General features: G+C 44.8%; 1 protein-coding gene across 1 annotated transcript in view; it reads right to left on the reverse strand.

Annotated features, from left to right (window-relative positions):
* PHF2 (PHD finger protein 2) overlaps nucleotides 1-17,410 on the reverse strand; it is a 137,334-nt gene that overhangs the window by 42,085 nt on the left and 77,839 nt on the right. The window contains exons 4-5 of the mRNA XM_058301453.1: nucleotides 5,187-5,347; nucleotides 1,306-1,447 (exon numbers count right to left, since the gene is read on the reverse strand). Coding sequence (XP_058157436.1) covers nucleotides 1,306-1,447; nucleotides 5,187-5,347 — 303 coding nt within the window. The remainder of the gene's footprint in view (nucleotides 1-1,305; nucleotides 1,448-5,186; nucleotides 5,348-17,410) is intronic.

Genomic DNA, 17,410 nt, shown 5'->3' on the forward strand with positions numbered 1-17,410 from the left:
TATCCACCTGACCTTCTGCACGTGAGCTTTTATGTTGTGTCATGTGGTTGTTGGAAAGAGGCAAGGTGGAAATGACCTGAAAATGCAATCATTCTTAAACTAAATCAGTATCAACCACTTGCACCTTATGGTGAGCGAATGCACTGGAACTTTTCCAAGGGATCAGCAGAGAGAAGTAGGGGTTGATGGAGAAGGGGCAAGAAGGCCCCGAAGTGGGGCAGGCAGGGGGGCAGGGTCAGAGGTGAGAGGTAAAAGGGTAGAGCCTGTTGTCCTGGAGAAGCAGAGGGAACAGATCAGCAGCGCTGGCAGCACGGGTCACACGCGCCCGTCATCGGGAAGCAGGCCGGCCATCCGACCGACCTCTGACAGGAGGGCACAGGCTTGACCGTGATGCCGATGATACCAAAAATAATCCTTTTTCTTTTCAGAACCAGGGCTACGACAGGGACTAAATAAACCGAGTCCAGAAGACGACACGGCCTGCATCCCAGAAGAGGGCTCAAGCCTGGCAGGTGGCAAAAAGCCGACCTCCAAGAAACTGGTCTGGCCTGGAAGGATCCCAGTTTTTCAAAGGTACAAACTACAAGCATGAGTGTGACTGTGTTTAGGTCTGAGAGCCTGAGTGTATGCAGGAGAGCATGGGTGTGAGCGAATGAGTGTACACACCTAAGGACGTGTGTGTCCAGAGGTGTGCGGGAGCGTGAACACCTATGTGTAGGAGCAAATATCAAAGCGTGTAAAGGTCTGCATTAGTGTTGTGGATGCTGGTGTGTCAGTGAGAGCAACATGTGAGCGTGCAAGTGCATTAGTGTGTTATGTGGGTATGTGAGTGTGCCTGAGAGCATGTGTCGGTGTCAGTGAGCGTGTCAGTATATGCCATGTGTGCTGATGAGCGTGTCGTGGGTATGTCAGTATGTCCATGAGTAAGTATGTGTCGGCAAGTGTATTTTGGTGAGTCAGTGCCTTGGTGAGTGTGTCAGTGAGAGTGTGTGTTTCTAGAAGAAACTACACTGCGCTGCTACAATGGCTCTCTCTAGGGAGTGGCACGCGGGATAGACCAGAGGAGGATTTGGTTTTTAGCCCCTTGTTTTGTTTCAGTCTTTCACAATTTAAAAAGGACCAGCAGAAATAAACCTGGGCCCCTGCTGGGATGCCACACACCCCAGACCCCTTGCGTGTGTTTCCCCAGGGCGAGCCAAGGACGGAGGCAGCCCCAGAGGAGCCCTGCTCCCCGCTCAGCCCACGCGCCCACCCCGTGGGCCGCCTCTGCCCCGGGCAGCCCCGAGGACGGGGGCGGCCGCTCACCTGGTGTCGGAGAACTCGAGGTTGGTGACGTTGAGGACCCGCTTCCGGTTGGTGCTGTAGTAGTAGTCCACAAACTCCTTCAGCTTCATCTTGCAGTCCTTCTGCTTGGTGACGTCAGTCACGTCCACGCTGCGCTCCGGGCCTGGGAGCAGAGGGAGGCGTGAGCCACGCCCGGGGGCGCTGGCCAGGCCGCCTCCAGGACGCGCCCTGCCGCCGAGGGGCTGCCCGTGCGGAGAGCGGGCGCAGGCACAGGCTGAGCGACGGCTGGGCCCCGGGGCCCGGCCCCGCGCCCGCCTCCACCCCCTAACAAGGACTTGCCGCCCTCTGTGCCTCCAGCCGCCGCGAGAGCCCCGCTGTGCAGGCACGGGTGACGCAAGGGGGCCTCAGGCAGGCGGCCTGGCCAAAAACCACAGGGCGCCCAGGGCAACCCAAACCTCAGCTCCAAGACAAACTGTTTTTTCAGTGTAAGTATGTCTCACATAAAGCATGGGGCACACATACACTTTAAAAATTTTTCAAAATTAAAAACTTTGCGCCCACTCATGATTCTGGAAATTGATAAACTGGTAAATCAAGGGGAAAACACTCTGCATTTTCTGTAGCTGATGAGGAAAAATTCAGGGTAAAAAGTGTTGAGGACAGAAAGTTCAGGGGAGCCAAAGAACAGAAGAGGGGCGGTGCTTTATACAGGAAGGGAGAACGACGATTATCTCCTCGGCAAGGACCCTCGGGGTTGCTCAGCCCAGCGCGTGACAGGCTGATGGGCGCCCTGCGGACAGATGAGGCTGGACCACCCATGGACCACCTGGATGGACCCACGGACCCTTCTCGACATCACTGAGAGTGGGTGGTCGTGTCTCATGGACCTCCCGAGGGAAGGGGACGCCCCGACCCCAGAAGGAAATTCCGCCTGAGAAATGATGATGCGCGCAGTCAAGCTGCGGGCCGCCTGTCCACGGCAAGCGCTGGGACGCCCGGGGAGCAGGTGGGAACGCAGCACCGACGACCCTGCTGTCCCAGCGAGTCGGGAATGGAAGAGGGCTGCGGGGATGTGGAGCGGTACAAAGATCAGTTGTTTTGGGTTCAGGGGATGAGAAGGGGAGCACAGGGCATTTTTAGGGTGGTAAAACTATTGAATATGAAGCTGTAACAACAGATCCACAAGAGTATGCATTTGTCGAAACCCAGGGAATCACACACCGCGAAGAGAGAACCCTAACGTAAACGAGGGACTTTAGTTACTAGTAACGCCTTGTTGCTGGGTCATCAGTTTAACAGATGTGCCAGACTAATGCCAGGTTTCCCACTAGTAACAGGGGACACTGTTTAGTGCTTACGGGGAGGGAGGCAAAGTTTGGAGGTAGGTGTTTGGGAACTCTGTTCTTTGCACAATTTTACTGTAAACCTAAAACTCCCCTAAAAAAATTATTTTAAAAATAAAAAGTGGGGTGTTTAGAGCATTAGAGAAACTTGAGATATAAAAACCAAATGTAGTACGTGCTTCTTTTTTTGATTGATTCAAACAACCAAATGCAAAAGGTATCTTCTACGCAACTGGGTCTCAGATGACATTATGAATTTATTGTTAGTGTCATACGGTGTGATAATGGAATTGAGGGTGTGTATATACACTTTTTTTGAGGTACTGGGGCCAGGGATTGAACCCAACCTCTTATGTGGGAAAGTGATGCTCAACCACTGAGCCACATCGGCTCCCCCGAGTCTGCTTTTCATTTGTTTGCTTGTTGTTTAGGGTTTTGTTTTCAGGAGACACCAGGGACCAAACCTTGGACCTCCCATGTGGGAAACAGGTGCTCAGTTGCATCTGTTTCTGAGAATATACGTTTTTTAATCATCTGCTAGAGATATGCACTGGATTTTTTATGTGTGAAATGTGTGTACCAGAGATTTGCTTCAACATATTCTAGGGGGAATGAAAAGTAGGGGAGGCAGAAAAATGGCAGGAAGCTGTCAGGTGTTGAGGCTGGTGCTAGGTGTAAAGGGTTCACCACTTATTTCTCTCCTTCAGTGTATGTTTGAAAAGTTCCCTAGTAAAAAATAAAAGAAAAAAGAAAGGTACAAAAAATAAAAACCACGAGTCATCTCTTCCCTCACATAAGAAGCCATTTCCCTCTACTGGAGCGACAGTATAGTGGAGCGGTGGGGAGTGCGTGCAAGCCTGGGCAGCTGCAGGGCCTGAAGCCTCGCGGGTAGAGCAGGGTCCCCACCTCCCAGAGCCGTGGCCAGGATCAAATCCACTCACGTGTGGCGAGCTTAGAACAATGCCAAGCACTCTGCAGGTTTTCCATAGATAGCAGTTGTCATCATTGCTACAGGCCTGGCAGAAACAGCCCTGGGGGGTGGGGGGTACCTGCCAGACTGGAAAGGTGACTCTTAGTTTAAGAAAGAGATTCTGGCAGCTAGAATCTGGCCTTGCTGTCCTCATGCCGATTATCAGCCATCCATGGTCCCCAACCCAGACAAGGCCAGTGTGTGAGTGCCATGGTGAAAAGATGAAAACAAGAGGACTCCACAGTCATGTCTGAACACAAGGACACTCTCCAAGCCACACAAAGGACCAAACACCCCCTCCTGGCTCAAGGACGTGACCACTGCTGCTTTACCAACCACAGCTGGAACCACTTGAATCCTCCCACTCCTTAGGCACGAGTCCTTAAGATACTCAAACACAGAATCTCCCCACTTCCTGCTAGCATCCAATACAGAGCACAGCCTCACTTCCTGAGATGCCCGCCAAAGTCTCCTAACTCCAGCCCAGAGCCTGCCACGCGTCCTGTCTAACATCTCCTCCAAGATGTCCCCGTGGCGTCGTCCTCCCTTGTTGCAGCAGGTCAACAGCCCAGCTATGTCCCGCCCAGGGCTGCTCCTGCTGGACTGGACCTGGTGGATGGACACGTGGCTCCAGAGAAGGGGCATGGAGTTGGCCCTTCTCTGGAATGGGGATGGTTACGTGATGAGTCTCAGGAACACGGAGTTTCCTGGGCTGAGTGCCTACTGTTTGCCCAGCAGCTTGTTCTGGCCCTCATCTAACCCCCCACACCTCCCTGCCACGGAGCTGACAGGGCCACCTTGTGACGTCTGCAGTGCCCTAGAGCCGCGTCTTCTCTCGTCTGAGGGTTGGCCTGTTTCCCTTCCAGGGTTTCTCCTCCTCCCCGACTGGCAGTACAGACATCCCCTGGGAGCACAGAGCACCCCACAGGAGGGAGGGCCCCAAAGCCCAGGCCATCCCGGCTCCCTCGCTGACCCCCCAGAACACACACAAGCCACAGCTGTCTTTCTTCACGCCAGAAATGCCCTGCGTGTGCCCAAAGCACCAGGAAGCTGGAAACGGGGCACGGGAATGGGGGGGCACCATCAGCATCACAGGCCCTTAGAAAGCAGATGCTCCAGGGAAGGCAGGCCCTGGCCCGGGGCTCCAGCACCCATGGCTGGAGGTGCCAGGACGCGGGCACCAACCTCAGGGAAGAGGGCCCACACCTCCTGGCCTTCCCAGGCACGCCGGGGTCGTCAGGCACCCAGCGGTAGTGGAATTTACAGCTGGCAGAATCCAGGGATCCCCAAGACCAGGCCCCGTGTCGAGCCGGAGCACCCGGAAGGCGAAGGGGCATGCCGGGGCGGCCCGTCATCTTAGCAGGAGGCCAGGGCTAAGAGGACCCGAGCACCGACGAGTGCCTCGCACGGCCCGGGTGCGCCGGGGTCCTGCCTGGCTCTGTTCCCCAACGCCCACGTGAGCTCACTGCCGCTCCACCCGACCCCGGGGCAGCCGGTGCCTCGGGCAATGTCTGCACACGGCCACAAAGGCCCACCCCGATGCACCCCCGCCGGGGCGGCCTGGAGCAGCCCTGTGAGGAGCCACTTACCCACGTAGTTCTCGACGTCGCTGACGTAGAAGGTGGGGGCAGGGACGGCCAGGCCCAGCCCGTCCTTCTTGGGGACGAGGATGGGCTCAGTGAAGCCGTGCTCCTCCAGGTAGCCCAGGGTGAGCTGACTGCCCGGCACACGCACGACCACATCCTCCGCGCTGCGGGGGAAACGCGGGTTAGCGGCAGGGCAGGGCCGGCGCTGCCACGGGCACGGCTGCCCCGCACGGAGGGGGACGGAAGCAGCAGCAGGGCAGGCGTGACACCCAGTCGGGAGCCTCGGCCCTCGCCGCCAGCCACGCGCCTCCCTGCGCTGCAGAAGCAGTCCCCGCCCGCGCCTGCCCGCGGCGGCCGCCAAGGGCCACAGGAGACGGGAGCTCGGTGGGCAGTGGTGCCACAGCCCAGATCGGCCTGCAGCCCTAGCCTAGGCGTCAGCCCCACCTCTGGGCCCTGCACCAGCCTACCCAGGTAACTGCAGGTACCTTTGGCTGGCACAGACTGAATAATCAGAAGTCTACTGGGACAAGTGCAGTCATCTTGACCCGCACTGTATAGACTGCTGCCCATACCTGCAGCTCTATCCCCGCCCCAGGCAGGAGAGAAAGGGATATGAAGTTTCATCACTATCTCTGGGTAACTACAGTCTAGGCCTGCACTTGGATTATTCCACAGAGCTGTGATTCTGTCCCTACCCCTGGCAAAGGAGCAAGTTGGAAGAAGTTTCATCAGTCTCAGGGGCAATGAGGGCAGCTTGAGCCTCCACAGCTTATAGCACCAAGTAAATGTTTGGCTCCTTCTGCACAACCAGCAAGGGAGAAAGGGCAGGAAGCCCTAAACTAAAGAAAGAAACTGAACCCAGAATAAATACTCTAGTAAGACAGATGCCAAGTTGCCAACAAAAAATTAAAATCCAAGAAACAGGAAGATATCACCCCATTAAAGGGACAAGATAAGCTTCCAGATGACATGAAGGAGTTGAGACAACAAATCGTAGATGTTCAAGCAAATGTCCTTAATAAATTCAAAGATATTGGATGAGCACAAAGAAGAATTTGAAAACATACACAGAAAAATAGCAGATCTTATGGGAATGAAAGGTGCAATAAATGAAATTTAAAAAAACACTAGAATCACATAATAGCAGATTTGAGGAGGAAGAAGAAAGAATTGGTGAGTCTGAAGACATGGCCTCTGAAAGTGAACATACAAAAGAAAAGAAATGGGAAAAAAATTGAAGAAGGTTTCAGGTAACTAAAGGACAGCAAAAAATACACAAACATACATGTCAGTGGTATCCCAGAAGGACAAGAGAAAGGAAAAGGGCAGAAGGAATATATGAAGAAATAATGGTAGAAAATTTCCCAACCTATTGAAGGACATAGATAACCATGTCCAAGAAGCACAATATACTCCCATCCGAAAAATCCAAATTGATGAACTTTGAGACACATACTAATCAGAATGGCAAATGCCAGAGACAGAAGAGATAATTCTGAGAACAGCAAGAGAAAAGCAATGCATAACATATAAGAGATACGCAATAAGAAGTATCTTAAAGGAGATAAGAGGAGGACTGAGATGGACTACTGATGTTTAATGTATGTAGAAGTTTTAATTAGCATTACTATAAAAGTGTGGAAACATATAAAGTGGATGGCAACAAATAGTGAGTAACAGCCAATTTATAAATGGGGATGTGACTGAAAATGGTAGTCTAGGTATATAAATGCCAATTGACAGAATGCTAGAGAATAATCTAGGAACTGAATAGCACAGTAAACTAAGAGGTAGATAAGAATTGTGTTTGATGGTACAGAAGAAAGAGTGTTCTTTGTGAGTAGAGCAAATGTACATCACTACTGTAGGGTGGTGGGAATGTAAAAAAGCATGGGAAAAATATAACTTGAATGACCAATGGACTGTGCTTAGCATACAGATGCAATATTCTTGCAACTACACCAAAGATGTCCTGTGTTGATAACGGGGCAGTATGGAAAATGTGTACCAAATGTGTACTATGGACGTGGTAACAATCAGATGATTTCTTATCTGTAAGAAGTGTTCCACCACAGTGTGGTGTGTTGATAGAGGGGTGTTGTTTGGAAATTCTATACACGTGCATGATTGTTTTATAAGTTTACAACTTCTGTCATAAAAATATATTTTTATATATTAAATATATATTTTAAAAAAATAATAGGGTGGTATAGTAGTTTGATATGGTTATGAATTCCAAAAATAGATATTGGATTATGTTTGTAATCTGATCTGTACCTGGGCATGACTGAGTTATGATTAGGGCATTGGGGTGGGGACTCACAGATAAAAGACAGGGCAAAGAACAGATGTGGGTGTTTCTGATGTTGGAGTTTTGATGTTGGAGTTTGATGCTGAGAACTTAAGCTGGAATTCCAGAGAGTAAGCTCACAGAGGAAACAGAAGCAAGCCCCAGAAAAAAAGAAACACTGAGCCCAAGAAAAAGAAACCTGAAGAAGGGAGGAACCCAAGAAGCCTGAACCCTTGCAGACGTCCGCAGACATCTTGCTCCAACACATGGAAATAGACTTTGGTGAGGGAAGTAACTTATGCTTTATGGCCTGGTATCTGTAAGCTCCTACCCCAAATAAACACCCTTTATAAAAACCAACCAGTTTCTGGTACTTTGCATCAGCATCCCTTTGGCTGACTAATACAGGTGGGTAGGAGGAAAAATACACCACATATAAGATAAGGACTGTAATTAACAGTAAGATTTTGACAATATTCTTTTATAATTTGTAACAAACACCTCATGACAATGCAAGGTGTTGGTGGAAGGTTGATGTATGGGACCCCTGTATTAGGTTATGCATGTTTGCTTTGTAAGTTCACAAATTTTACTATATACTTATTGCTTATGTATGTCCATATATAAATGATATAAAGATAATAATAATAATAATAATAGGGTAGGTTGGGGGAAAAATACTTCGATAATATTTTTTTTTTTTAAGATTTATTTTTTATTTATTTCTCTCCCCTTCCACCCCACCCAGTTGTCTGCTCTCTTTCCACTCGCTGTGTGTTCTTCTGTGTCCACTTGTATTCTTGTCAGCGGCACTGGGAATCTATGTCTCTTTCTGTTGCGTCATCTTGCTGCGTCAGTTCTCCATGTGTGCGGCACCTTTCCTGGGCAGGCTGCACTTTTTTTTCACACGGGGCGGCTTTTCTTACAGGGCACACTCCTTGTGCATGGGGCTCGCCTACATGGGGGACACCCCTGCATGGCACGGCACTCCTTGCGTGCATCAGCACTGCACATGGCCCAGCTTACCACATGGGTCAGGGGGCCCTGGGTTTGAACCCTGGACCTCCCATGTGGTAGGTGGATGCTCTATCAGTGGAGCCAAATTCGCTTCCTGAGCAGTAATACTTTGACAATGCTCTTTATTTATTTTTTTAAAGATTTATTTATTTATTTATTTCTCTCCCCTCCCCCCCCACCCCGGTTGTCTGTTCTCTGTGTCTATTTGCTGCGTCTTCTTTGTCCGCTTCTGTTGTCAGCGGCAAGGGAATCTGTGTTTCTTTTTGTTGCATCATGTTGTGTCAGTTCTCCATGTGTGCGGTGCCATTCCTGGGCAGGCTGCACTTTCTTGCGCTAGGCGGCTCTCCTTATGGGGTACACTTCTTGCACGTGGGGCTCCCCTACGCGGGGGACACCCCTGCGTGGCACAGCACTCCTTGCGCACATCAGCACTGCGCATGGGCCAGCTCCACATGGGTCAAGGAGGCCCGGGATTTGAACCGCGGACCTCCCATATGGTAGACGGACGCCCTAACCACTGGGCCAAGTCCACTGCCAACAATGCTCTTTAATCATTAGCTAAAAATGTTTGACAACAATGCAAGGTATTGGTGGTAGGGTGAGTTATGAGAGTCCTGTATGATGTTATATATGTTTGTTTTGTAAGTTCATAACTATTACTATACACTTATTGTTTATGTATGTTTATGTATGAGTGATATACTTCAATAAATTTTTAAAAATACATTAGCAGGGAAGCAGATGTGGCTGAATATGTTGGGTGCCACCTACCACATGCGCGGTCCTGGGTTCACGTCCCAGCACCTCCTAAAAAAGAGAAGCTGATGCTGTATCTGCTGCAATGAGCCTGATGCTGACCCACTGCCATAAGCTAGATGCCACAACAAGCAAATGCCAGAAGCCAGCAGACGCCTGCAACCTGCAGGGAGCAAATGTGACTCAGGCCACTGGGCACTTGCCTCTTTTGTGGGAGGTCCCAGGTTCAGTTCCTGGTATCTCCTGGAGAAGGCCAGCAAACAATGAGCAGAGAGGAAAAAGAATCATGTGGGGGGGGGGGGAATTTTTAAAAAATACATTAGCAGTACATAACAGCGGATTAGAATTGCTTGAAGACAGAATTAGTGATTTTGAGGACAGATCATCCAAACTGGAAAAAGAAGAGAAAGAGAAAAGAATGTGAAAAATGGAACAGGGTCTCAAGAAATTGAATGACAACATGAAATATACAAACATATGCGTTATCAATGTCCCAGAAGAAAAGAATGGAAAAGGAGCAGAAAGAATATTTATGGGAATGATGACCAAAATCTTCCCAACCCTTATGAAAGACATATATATAAATATCCAAGAAGGACAACATACCTCAAACAGAATAAATCCGAACAGACCTACTCCAAGTCACCTACTATCCAGAATAACAACTGTCAGAACTAAAGAGAGGATTCTAAAAGCAGCAAGAGAAAAGCAAAGTATCACATACAAGAGAACTTCAATAAGATTAGGTGCCTATCTCTCATCAGAAACCATGGAGAGGAGAAGAAAGTGGTATGATGTTAAGGTACTGAAAAAAGAAGAACTGCCAGCCAAGAATTCTGTATCTAGCAAAAATGTATCCACCTTCAAAAATGAGGGTGAGTTAAAAGTCTTCACAGACAAATGAAAACTGATAGTATATGTTACCAAAAGACCAGATTTGCAAGAGATATTAAAGGAAGTGCTGCAGTCTGAAAGGAAAAAACAAGGGTGATGGACTTGGAGAAGAGTGTAGAAATGAAGATTATTAGGACGGGTAAGTTAAAGAGTAAAAAGACAGACAAGAGTAAGATGTGGGAAACGGACTTTGGCCCAGTGGTTAGGGCGTCCGTCTACCATATGGGAGGTCCGCGGTTCAAACCCCGGGCCTCCTTGACCCATGTGGAGCTGGCCATGCACAGTGCTGATGCGCGCAAGGAGTGCCGTGCCACGCAAGGGTGTCCCCCGCATGGGGGAGCCCCACGCGCAAGGAGTGCGCCCGTGAGGAAAGCCGCCCAGCGTGAAAAGAAAGTGCAGCCTGCCCAGGAATGGCGCCTCCCACACTTCCTGTGCCGCTGACGACAACAGAAGCGGACAAAGAAACAAAAGCAGACAAAGAAACAAGACGCAACAAATAGACACCAAGAACAGACAACCAGGGGAGGGGGGGAAATTAAATAAATAAATAAATCTTTAAAAAAAAAAAAAGAGTAAGATGTGACAACAAAAAGCCAAAGGACAAAATGGATGAAGTAAGTGATGCCTTTACAGTAATAACAATGAATGTTAATAGCTTGAACTCCCCAATCAAAAAACAAAGATTGATAGAATGGATAAAGAATATATAAGCCATCTATATGCTGTCTACAAGAAACTCACCTCAGGCGTAAGAACTAGGTTGAAAGTGAAAGGTTGGAAAAAGATATTCCACAAAAACAGTAAACAAAAAAGATCTGGGACAGCCCTACTAATATCAAACAAAATACATTTTAAATGCAAAACTGTTATAAGAGATGAAAGGGCCATTATATATTAATAAAAGGCACAATTTAAAAAGAAGAAATGACTATAATAAATATTTATGTACCTAACCTGCGTGCCCCAAGATACAGGAGGCCCACACTGGCAAAGTGTTAAAAACAAATAGATGTCTCTACAATAATAGCTGGAAATTTCAACACACCACTCTCAGCATTAGATGGACAGAGGATAAATAAGGAAGGAGAGTGCTTGAATAATATGATACATGAACTAGACCTAACAGATATTTATAGTGCATTATACCCAAAAACAGCAGGATAGACATTCTTTTCAAGTGCTCATGGATCCCTCTCCAGTATACCATATTTGTTCATGTAACAGGTCCCAATTAAATTTAAAAGATTGACATTATACAAAACATTTTCTCTGATCATAATGGAATAAAGCTGGAAATCAATAATGGATGGAAAAAAGGGAAAATTCATAAATATGTGGAGATTAAACAACATACTCTTAAATAATCAGTGGGCAAAGAAGAAATTACACGATAATTCAGTAAATATCGTCAGATGAAGAAAATGAAAACACAATATATCAAAACCTACAGAATGCCAAAAAGGTAATGCTAAGATGGAAATTTAAAGCCCTCAATGCTTATGTTAAAAAAGAAAAAAGAGCTAAACTCAAAGATCAAACTACATACCTGAAGGAACTAGAAAAAAAAACAGAAAAGTAATCCCAAACCAAGCTAAAGAAAAAAAATAGTAAAGATCAGACCAGAAATAGAATTAGAAAACAACAATAACAAAAACAAAACAAAACACAATACAGAGAATCAACAAAACCAAAAGTTGGTTTTCTGAGAAGAAAAGCAAAATCAACAAACCTTAGCTAGACTGACAAAGAAAAAATGAGAGAAGATGCAAATAAATAAAAACAGAAATGAGAGGGGAGAATTACCACTTGACCCCACAGAAATAAGAGAGATCATAAAGGGATACTATGAACTGTACACCAAAAAACTAGACAATGTAGATGAGATGGGCAAATTCCTAGAAATACATGTTCAACCTACACTGACCCTAGAAGAAACAGAAGAGCAATCATAAGTGAAGAGATTAAAACAGTCATCAAAAACCTCCCAAAAATGAAAAGCCCAGGACCAGATGGCTTCACAGGTGAATTCTACCAATCATTCAAATATGATATAATATCAATTTTGCTCAAGTTCTTCCAAAAAGCTGAACAGGAAAGAACACTACCAAACTCATTCTATGAAGCCAACAGTACCTAATACCAAAACCAGATAAAGATACTATGAAAAAAGATCACATACCAATATCTTTAATGAATATAGATGCAAAAATACTCAACAAAATACTTCCAGATGAAATCCAAAAGCACATTAAAAGAATTATACACTACGATCAAGTGGGCTTTAACCCAGGTATGCAAGGATGGCTCAACACAAGAAAATCGATTAGTGTAATAAGCCACAGTAATAAATCAAAGAAAAATCACATGATCCTCTTGACTGATGCAGAAAAGAGGCATTTGACAAAATACAGCATCCTTTCTTGATAAAAACACTCCAAAAGGCAAGAATAGAAGGAAGATTTCTCAATATGGTAAAGTGCATATTGAAAAACCTACAGCGAGCACTGTACTCATCGATGAAAGACTGAAAGCTTTCCTGCTGAGATCAGGAACAAGACAAGGATACCCACTGTCACCGCTGTTACTCAATACTGTGCTAGAAGTTCTAGCTAGAGAAATTAGGCTAGATAAAGAAATAAAAGGCACCCAAATAGGAAATGAAGAAGTAAAACTTACCACTATTCCCTGATGATATGACCCTGTATCTTGAAAATCCTCAAAAATCCACAAAAAAAAGCTACTAGCACTAATAGATGAGTTCAGCAAAGTGGCAGGATACAAGAGTAATACCCAAAAATCAACTGCATTTCTACATACTACTGATAAGAAACCTGAAGAGGAAATTAGAAAAAAATTTCATTTACAATAGCAACTAAAAGAATCAAATATTTAGGAATAAACTTAACCAAGGACATAAAGGACCAGTATTCAGAAAACTACAAAATATTGCTAAAAGGAACCCAAGTGACCTTGAAACATATTACAAAGCTACAGTGGTCAAAGTAGCATGGTACTGGCATAATGATAGACACATCAATCAGTGGAATAGAATTGAGAACCCAGAAATAAACCCTCACCTCTACAGTCAACTGATTTTTGACAAACATACCAAATTAATGTTTATGGGACAAAACAGTCTCTTCAACAAATGGTGCTGGGACAACTGGATATCTATAACCAAAAGAATGAAAGAGGACCCATATCTCATTCTCTATAGAAGAATCAACTCAAAATGGATAAAAGACCTAAATATAAAAGCCAGGACCATAAAACTACTAGAAGAAAATGTACGGAAACATCTTCAAGACCTTGTATTAGGTGGTGGTTTCTTGGACCTTACACCCAAAGCATGTGCAACAAAAGAAAAAATAGATAAATGGGATCTCTTCAAAATTAAACACTTTTGCACCTCATAGAACTCTGTCAAAAGGGTAAAAAGGCAGCCAACTCAATGGGAGAAAATATTTGGAAATCACATATCCAATAAAGGCTTAATATCCAGGATATATAAAGAGATGTAACAAGTCAACAATAAAAAGACAAACAACCCAATTTAAAAATGGGCAAAAGACTTGAATAGACATTTATCCAAAGAAGAAACACAAATGGCAAAACGACACACGAAGAAATGCTCAACATCATTAATGATTAGGGAAATGCAAATAAAAACTACATTGCGATAGGAACACTTATCCACTGTTGGCAGGAATGCAGAATGGTACAGCCACTGTGGAGGACTGTTTGGCAGCTCCTAAAGAAGTTGAACATAGACTTGCCATGTGACCCGGCAATACCATTACTGGGTATATACCAGAAGAACTGAGAGCAGTGACCCCAATCAGACATCTGAACTGATGTTCATAGTGGCATTATTGACAATTGCCAAAGATGGAAACAACCCAGATATCCATCAATTGATGAATGGCTAAACAAAATGTGGTGTATACACACAATGGAATAGTATGCAGCTGTAAGAAGAAATGAAGTCATGAAGCATTTGACAACATGGATGAACCTGGAGGACATTATGTTGAATGAAGCAAGCCAGACACAAAAGGACAAATACAGTATGATTGCTCTATTATGAACTAAATATATTGTGTAAACTCATAGAGTTAATCATTAGATTATAGGTCACCAGAAAATAGAATGGGAGTAGAGAATTGAAAGCTGAGAGTTATTCTGTGCAGAATTGGTAAAAAGCTTGTTTGTAAATCTTTGGAAATGAATAGAAATGATGAAAACACATCATAGTCTTTGTAACTAGCATAGCTATTATATGGGCATGACAGTTGTTGAAAGGGAAAGCCTAAGGATATGTATATTACTAGAAGGAAAGCTAAAAAATGTAACATGGGACTGTATAACATAGTGAAACCTCATATGAAATACAAATATGGTTAATATTACATATATAAGGCTGTTTTTACAAAATATAAATACAAATAAATTAAAGAGATTAAAGTAGAATAGCAGGTATGTATAGAAGTGGAAGCATAGAAAGACTGAGAGGTCATGAGTTTTCTGTTGCTCATTATTATTACTATTTTATTATTATTATTATTATTGGAACAATGAAAATGTTGTAATAATGATTGAAGTGATGAATGCACAACTATGTGGCTATACCAAATACCACTGATTGTACACTTTGGATGGATTTATGCTTTATTAATAGGTATCAATAAAACTGATTTGTTTAAAAAGTAATAATGACTTAGACTTTTCCAAAATTAATGGCAGTCATAGACCCAGAAAGCTCAGAGAACACCAAAGAGAAAACCAAAAAATCAACACCTAGAAATATTTTATTCAAAGTGCAGAAAACCAAAGACAAAAAGAATATCTTGAAAGAAGCCAGAGGAGAGAAATCAACTTCCAGCATGACAAAATAAGTAGCTCTGCAGAGGCAATCCCCAGTGAAACAGCTGAAAATTGTTTTTTAAATTGTAAGCCTTTGGAAATGTTCTAGGGATAAACAACTAATGCGGAAACATCTTTTCAAGAAAACCTATGAAAATTCAATAAGAAAGGTGAGAGTCTGTGATATTTGAGCAAAGACCACTTACTCCTTTCCTGCCTCAGGTTCAGCAAGGTAGAGATTACACTCCAGATGGCTTCAGACAGGAGCTTCACTACCTCTCCTCCCAGCTCCCAGAGGGCTTTCCTCCCAGGAGGATCCCAACTTCAGCATTCCTCATCCTACTGCCAGCTCTCTGTTGCTGAGGCTAAGTCCTCAGCAAGTGCTATTGAAAGGGGGGGCTCCCTTTTACCACCCAGCCCCCACTTGTGGAACAAAGGCTCTACTTTGGCTGCAGGGCACTAAGAACACTGGGACCTGATCAAGCTCCTGAAATTAGGTTTCCAGCTGGTGGAAGAGAGCCAAGAAGACATCGCACTGTAGCTCTCCCTTCCATTTAGCACTCAGCAACTAGAGTGGGGCTTGCCATTGTCCCCACACCCATCTCCAGAGCCCTGGCTCAAATATTTTGCACAGGGGGAGAAGGAGAGACATAAAATAGATAGCTCCTAAACTCTTCCCAGAGGAAATGACTTCATTTGAAACTTAGCATGGAGAAGATCAAGACTTGACCTTGAGACAGGTCCTCTCAAGAACAGCAGAGGTTGTGGTGAAAGACAACTGGGAAGAGATCCATGGATTTAATGAAAATACAGTCAAGACTACGCTGGCTAGTTTTCAAGAGAGAACAGAAGAAGAGACAGCTGGGAGAAGACCGCCTGGGGTCAGAACAGTTATCAGATCCTGAACTCAGAAACCATGCCTCCAAAGGAGCCACAATATGATTGGATTAGTTTCTAGAGCAATTTATGTTCCAGGCATTGTTGAAAACAATGAAATGTTGAAATGCAGTAATCAGAATATTAGATTACTATTACAGGAGTGTGGTCAGGGGAAGGGAAGAGAGCCCTGCCAATACCAGGGCCTGTTATACCCAAAGCTGCCCTTCTCTGATGAACAATATCAGAGGCTTAACACTGTGGGGGCAAGAGGAGAAAAAGACATCCCTAAAATTATTATTTACTAAACAAATAAAGAAGCAAATAAAATTAAGAAGCCCAGGGTACAGGGGCCAGTACCCAGAGCTGCTACAATAGATTATCTAAAATGTTTAGCATCCAACAAAAAAATTATGAGCCATGTAAATACACGAGAAAGTATGACCCACACACCAGAAAAAGAAAAAGCAGGCAATACAAACTGTGTATGATAGTGACCAGATATTGGATTTAACAGAAAAAAAACTTCAAAGTAGCCATTATAAATATGCTCAGAGAACTAAAGGAAAGCATGATCAAAGAGGTAAAGGAAGGTAGGATGACAATGTCACATCAAACAGAGGATATCAAGAAAGAGAAATTATTTATTTAAATGAACCAAAAGAAAGTCTGGAGGTAAAAAGTACAAAAACCGAAATGAAAAATTCACTATAGGGAAACGGACTTTGGCCCAGTGGTTAGGGCGTCCGTCTACCAAATGGGAGGCCCGCGGTTCAAGCCCCGGGCCTCCTTGACCGGTGTGGAGCTGGCCCATGCACAGTGCTGATGTGCGCAAGGAGTGCTGTGCCACACAGGGGTGTCCCCCGCGTAGGGGAGCCACACGCGCAAGGAGTGCACCCATAAGGAGAGCCGCCCAGCACGAAGGAGGGAGCAGCCTGCCGAGGAATGGCGCCGCCCACACTTCCCGTGCCGCTGATGACAACAGAAGCGGACAAAGAAACAAGACGCAGCAAAAAGACACAGAAGACAGACAACCGGGGGAGGGGAGGGGAATTAAATAAAAATAAAAAAATAAATCTTTAAAAAAAAAAAATTCACTATAAGGGCTCAAGAGTCTTGACTGGAAGGAAAAAAAAAAAAAAAGAATTAGCAAACTTCAAGATGGATCAATAGAGATTATGCAATCCAAAGAACAAAGAAGAAAAAGTGAAGGAAAATGAACAGAGCCTCAGAGAAATTTGGGTCACCATTAAGTACACCAACAAATGTGTAATGGGAATACCAGAGGGCAAGGAGAGGCAAAAGGAGTATATAAAATATCAGAAGAAATAACTGGTGAAAATTCTCCATATTTATTAAAGAGCAATAACCTACATATCCAAGGAAGCTCAATGAACTCCCAAGTAGGACAAACACAATGAGATTCTAAATGGTGAAAGTCCAAGACAAGGAGAAAAATCCTGAAAGCAGCAAAAGAAAAATAATACATTATTTAAGAAGGAACCCCAGAGAGTGTAAACTGTAATGTGGA

Source organism: Dasypus novemcinctus, chromosome 8 (genome assembly GCF_030445035.2).
Source record: "Dasypus novemcinctus isolate mDasNov1 chromosome 8, mDasNov1.1.hap2, whole genome shotgun sequence".
NCBI classification, from domain to species: Eukaryota; Metazoa; Chordata; class Mammalia; order Cingulata; family Dasypodidae; genus Dasypus; species Dasypus novemcinctus.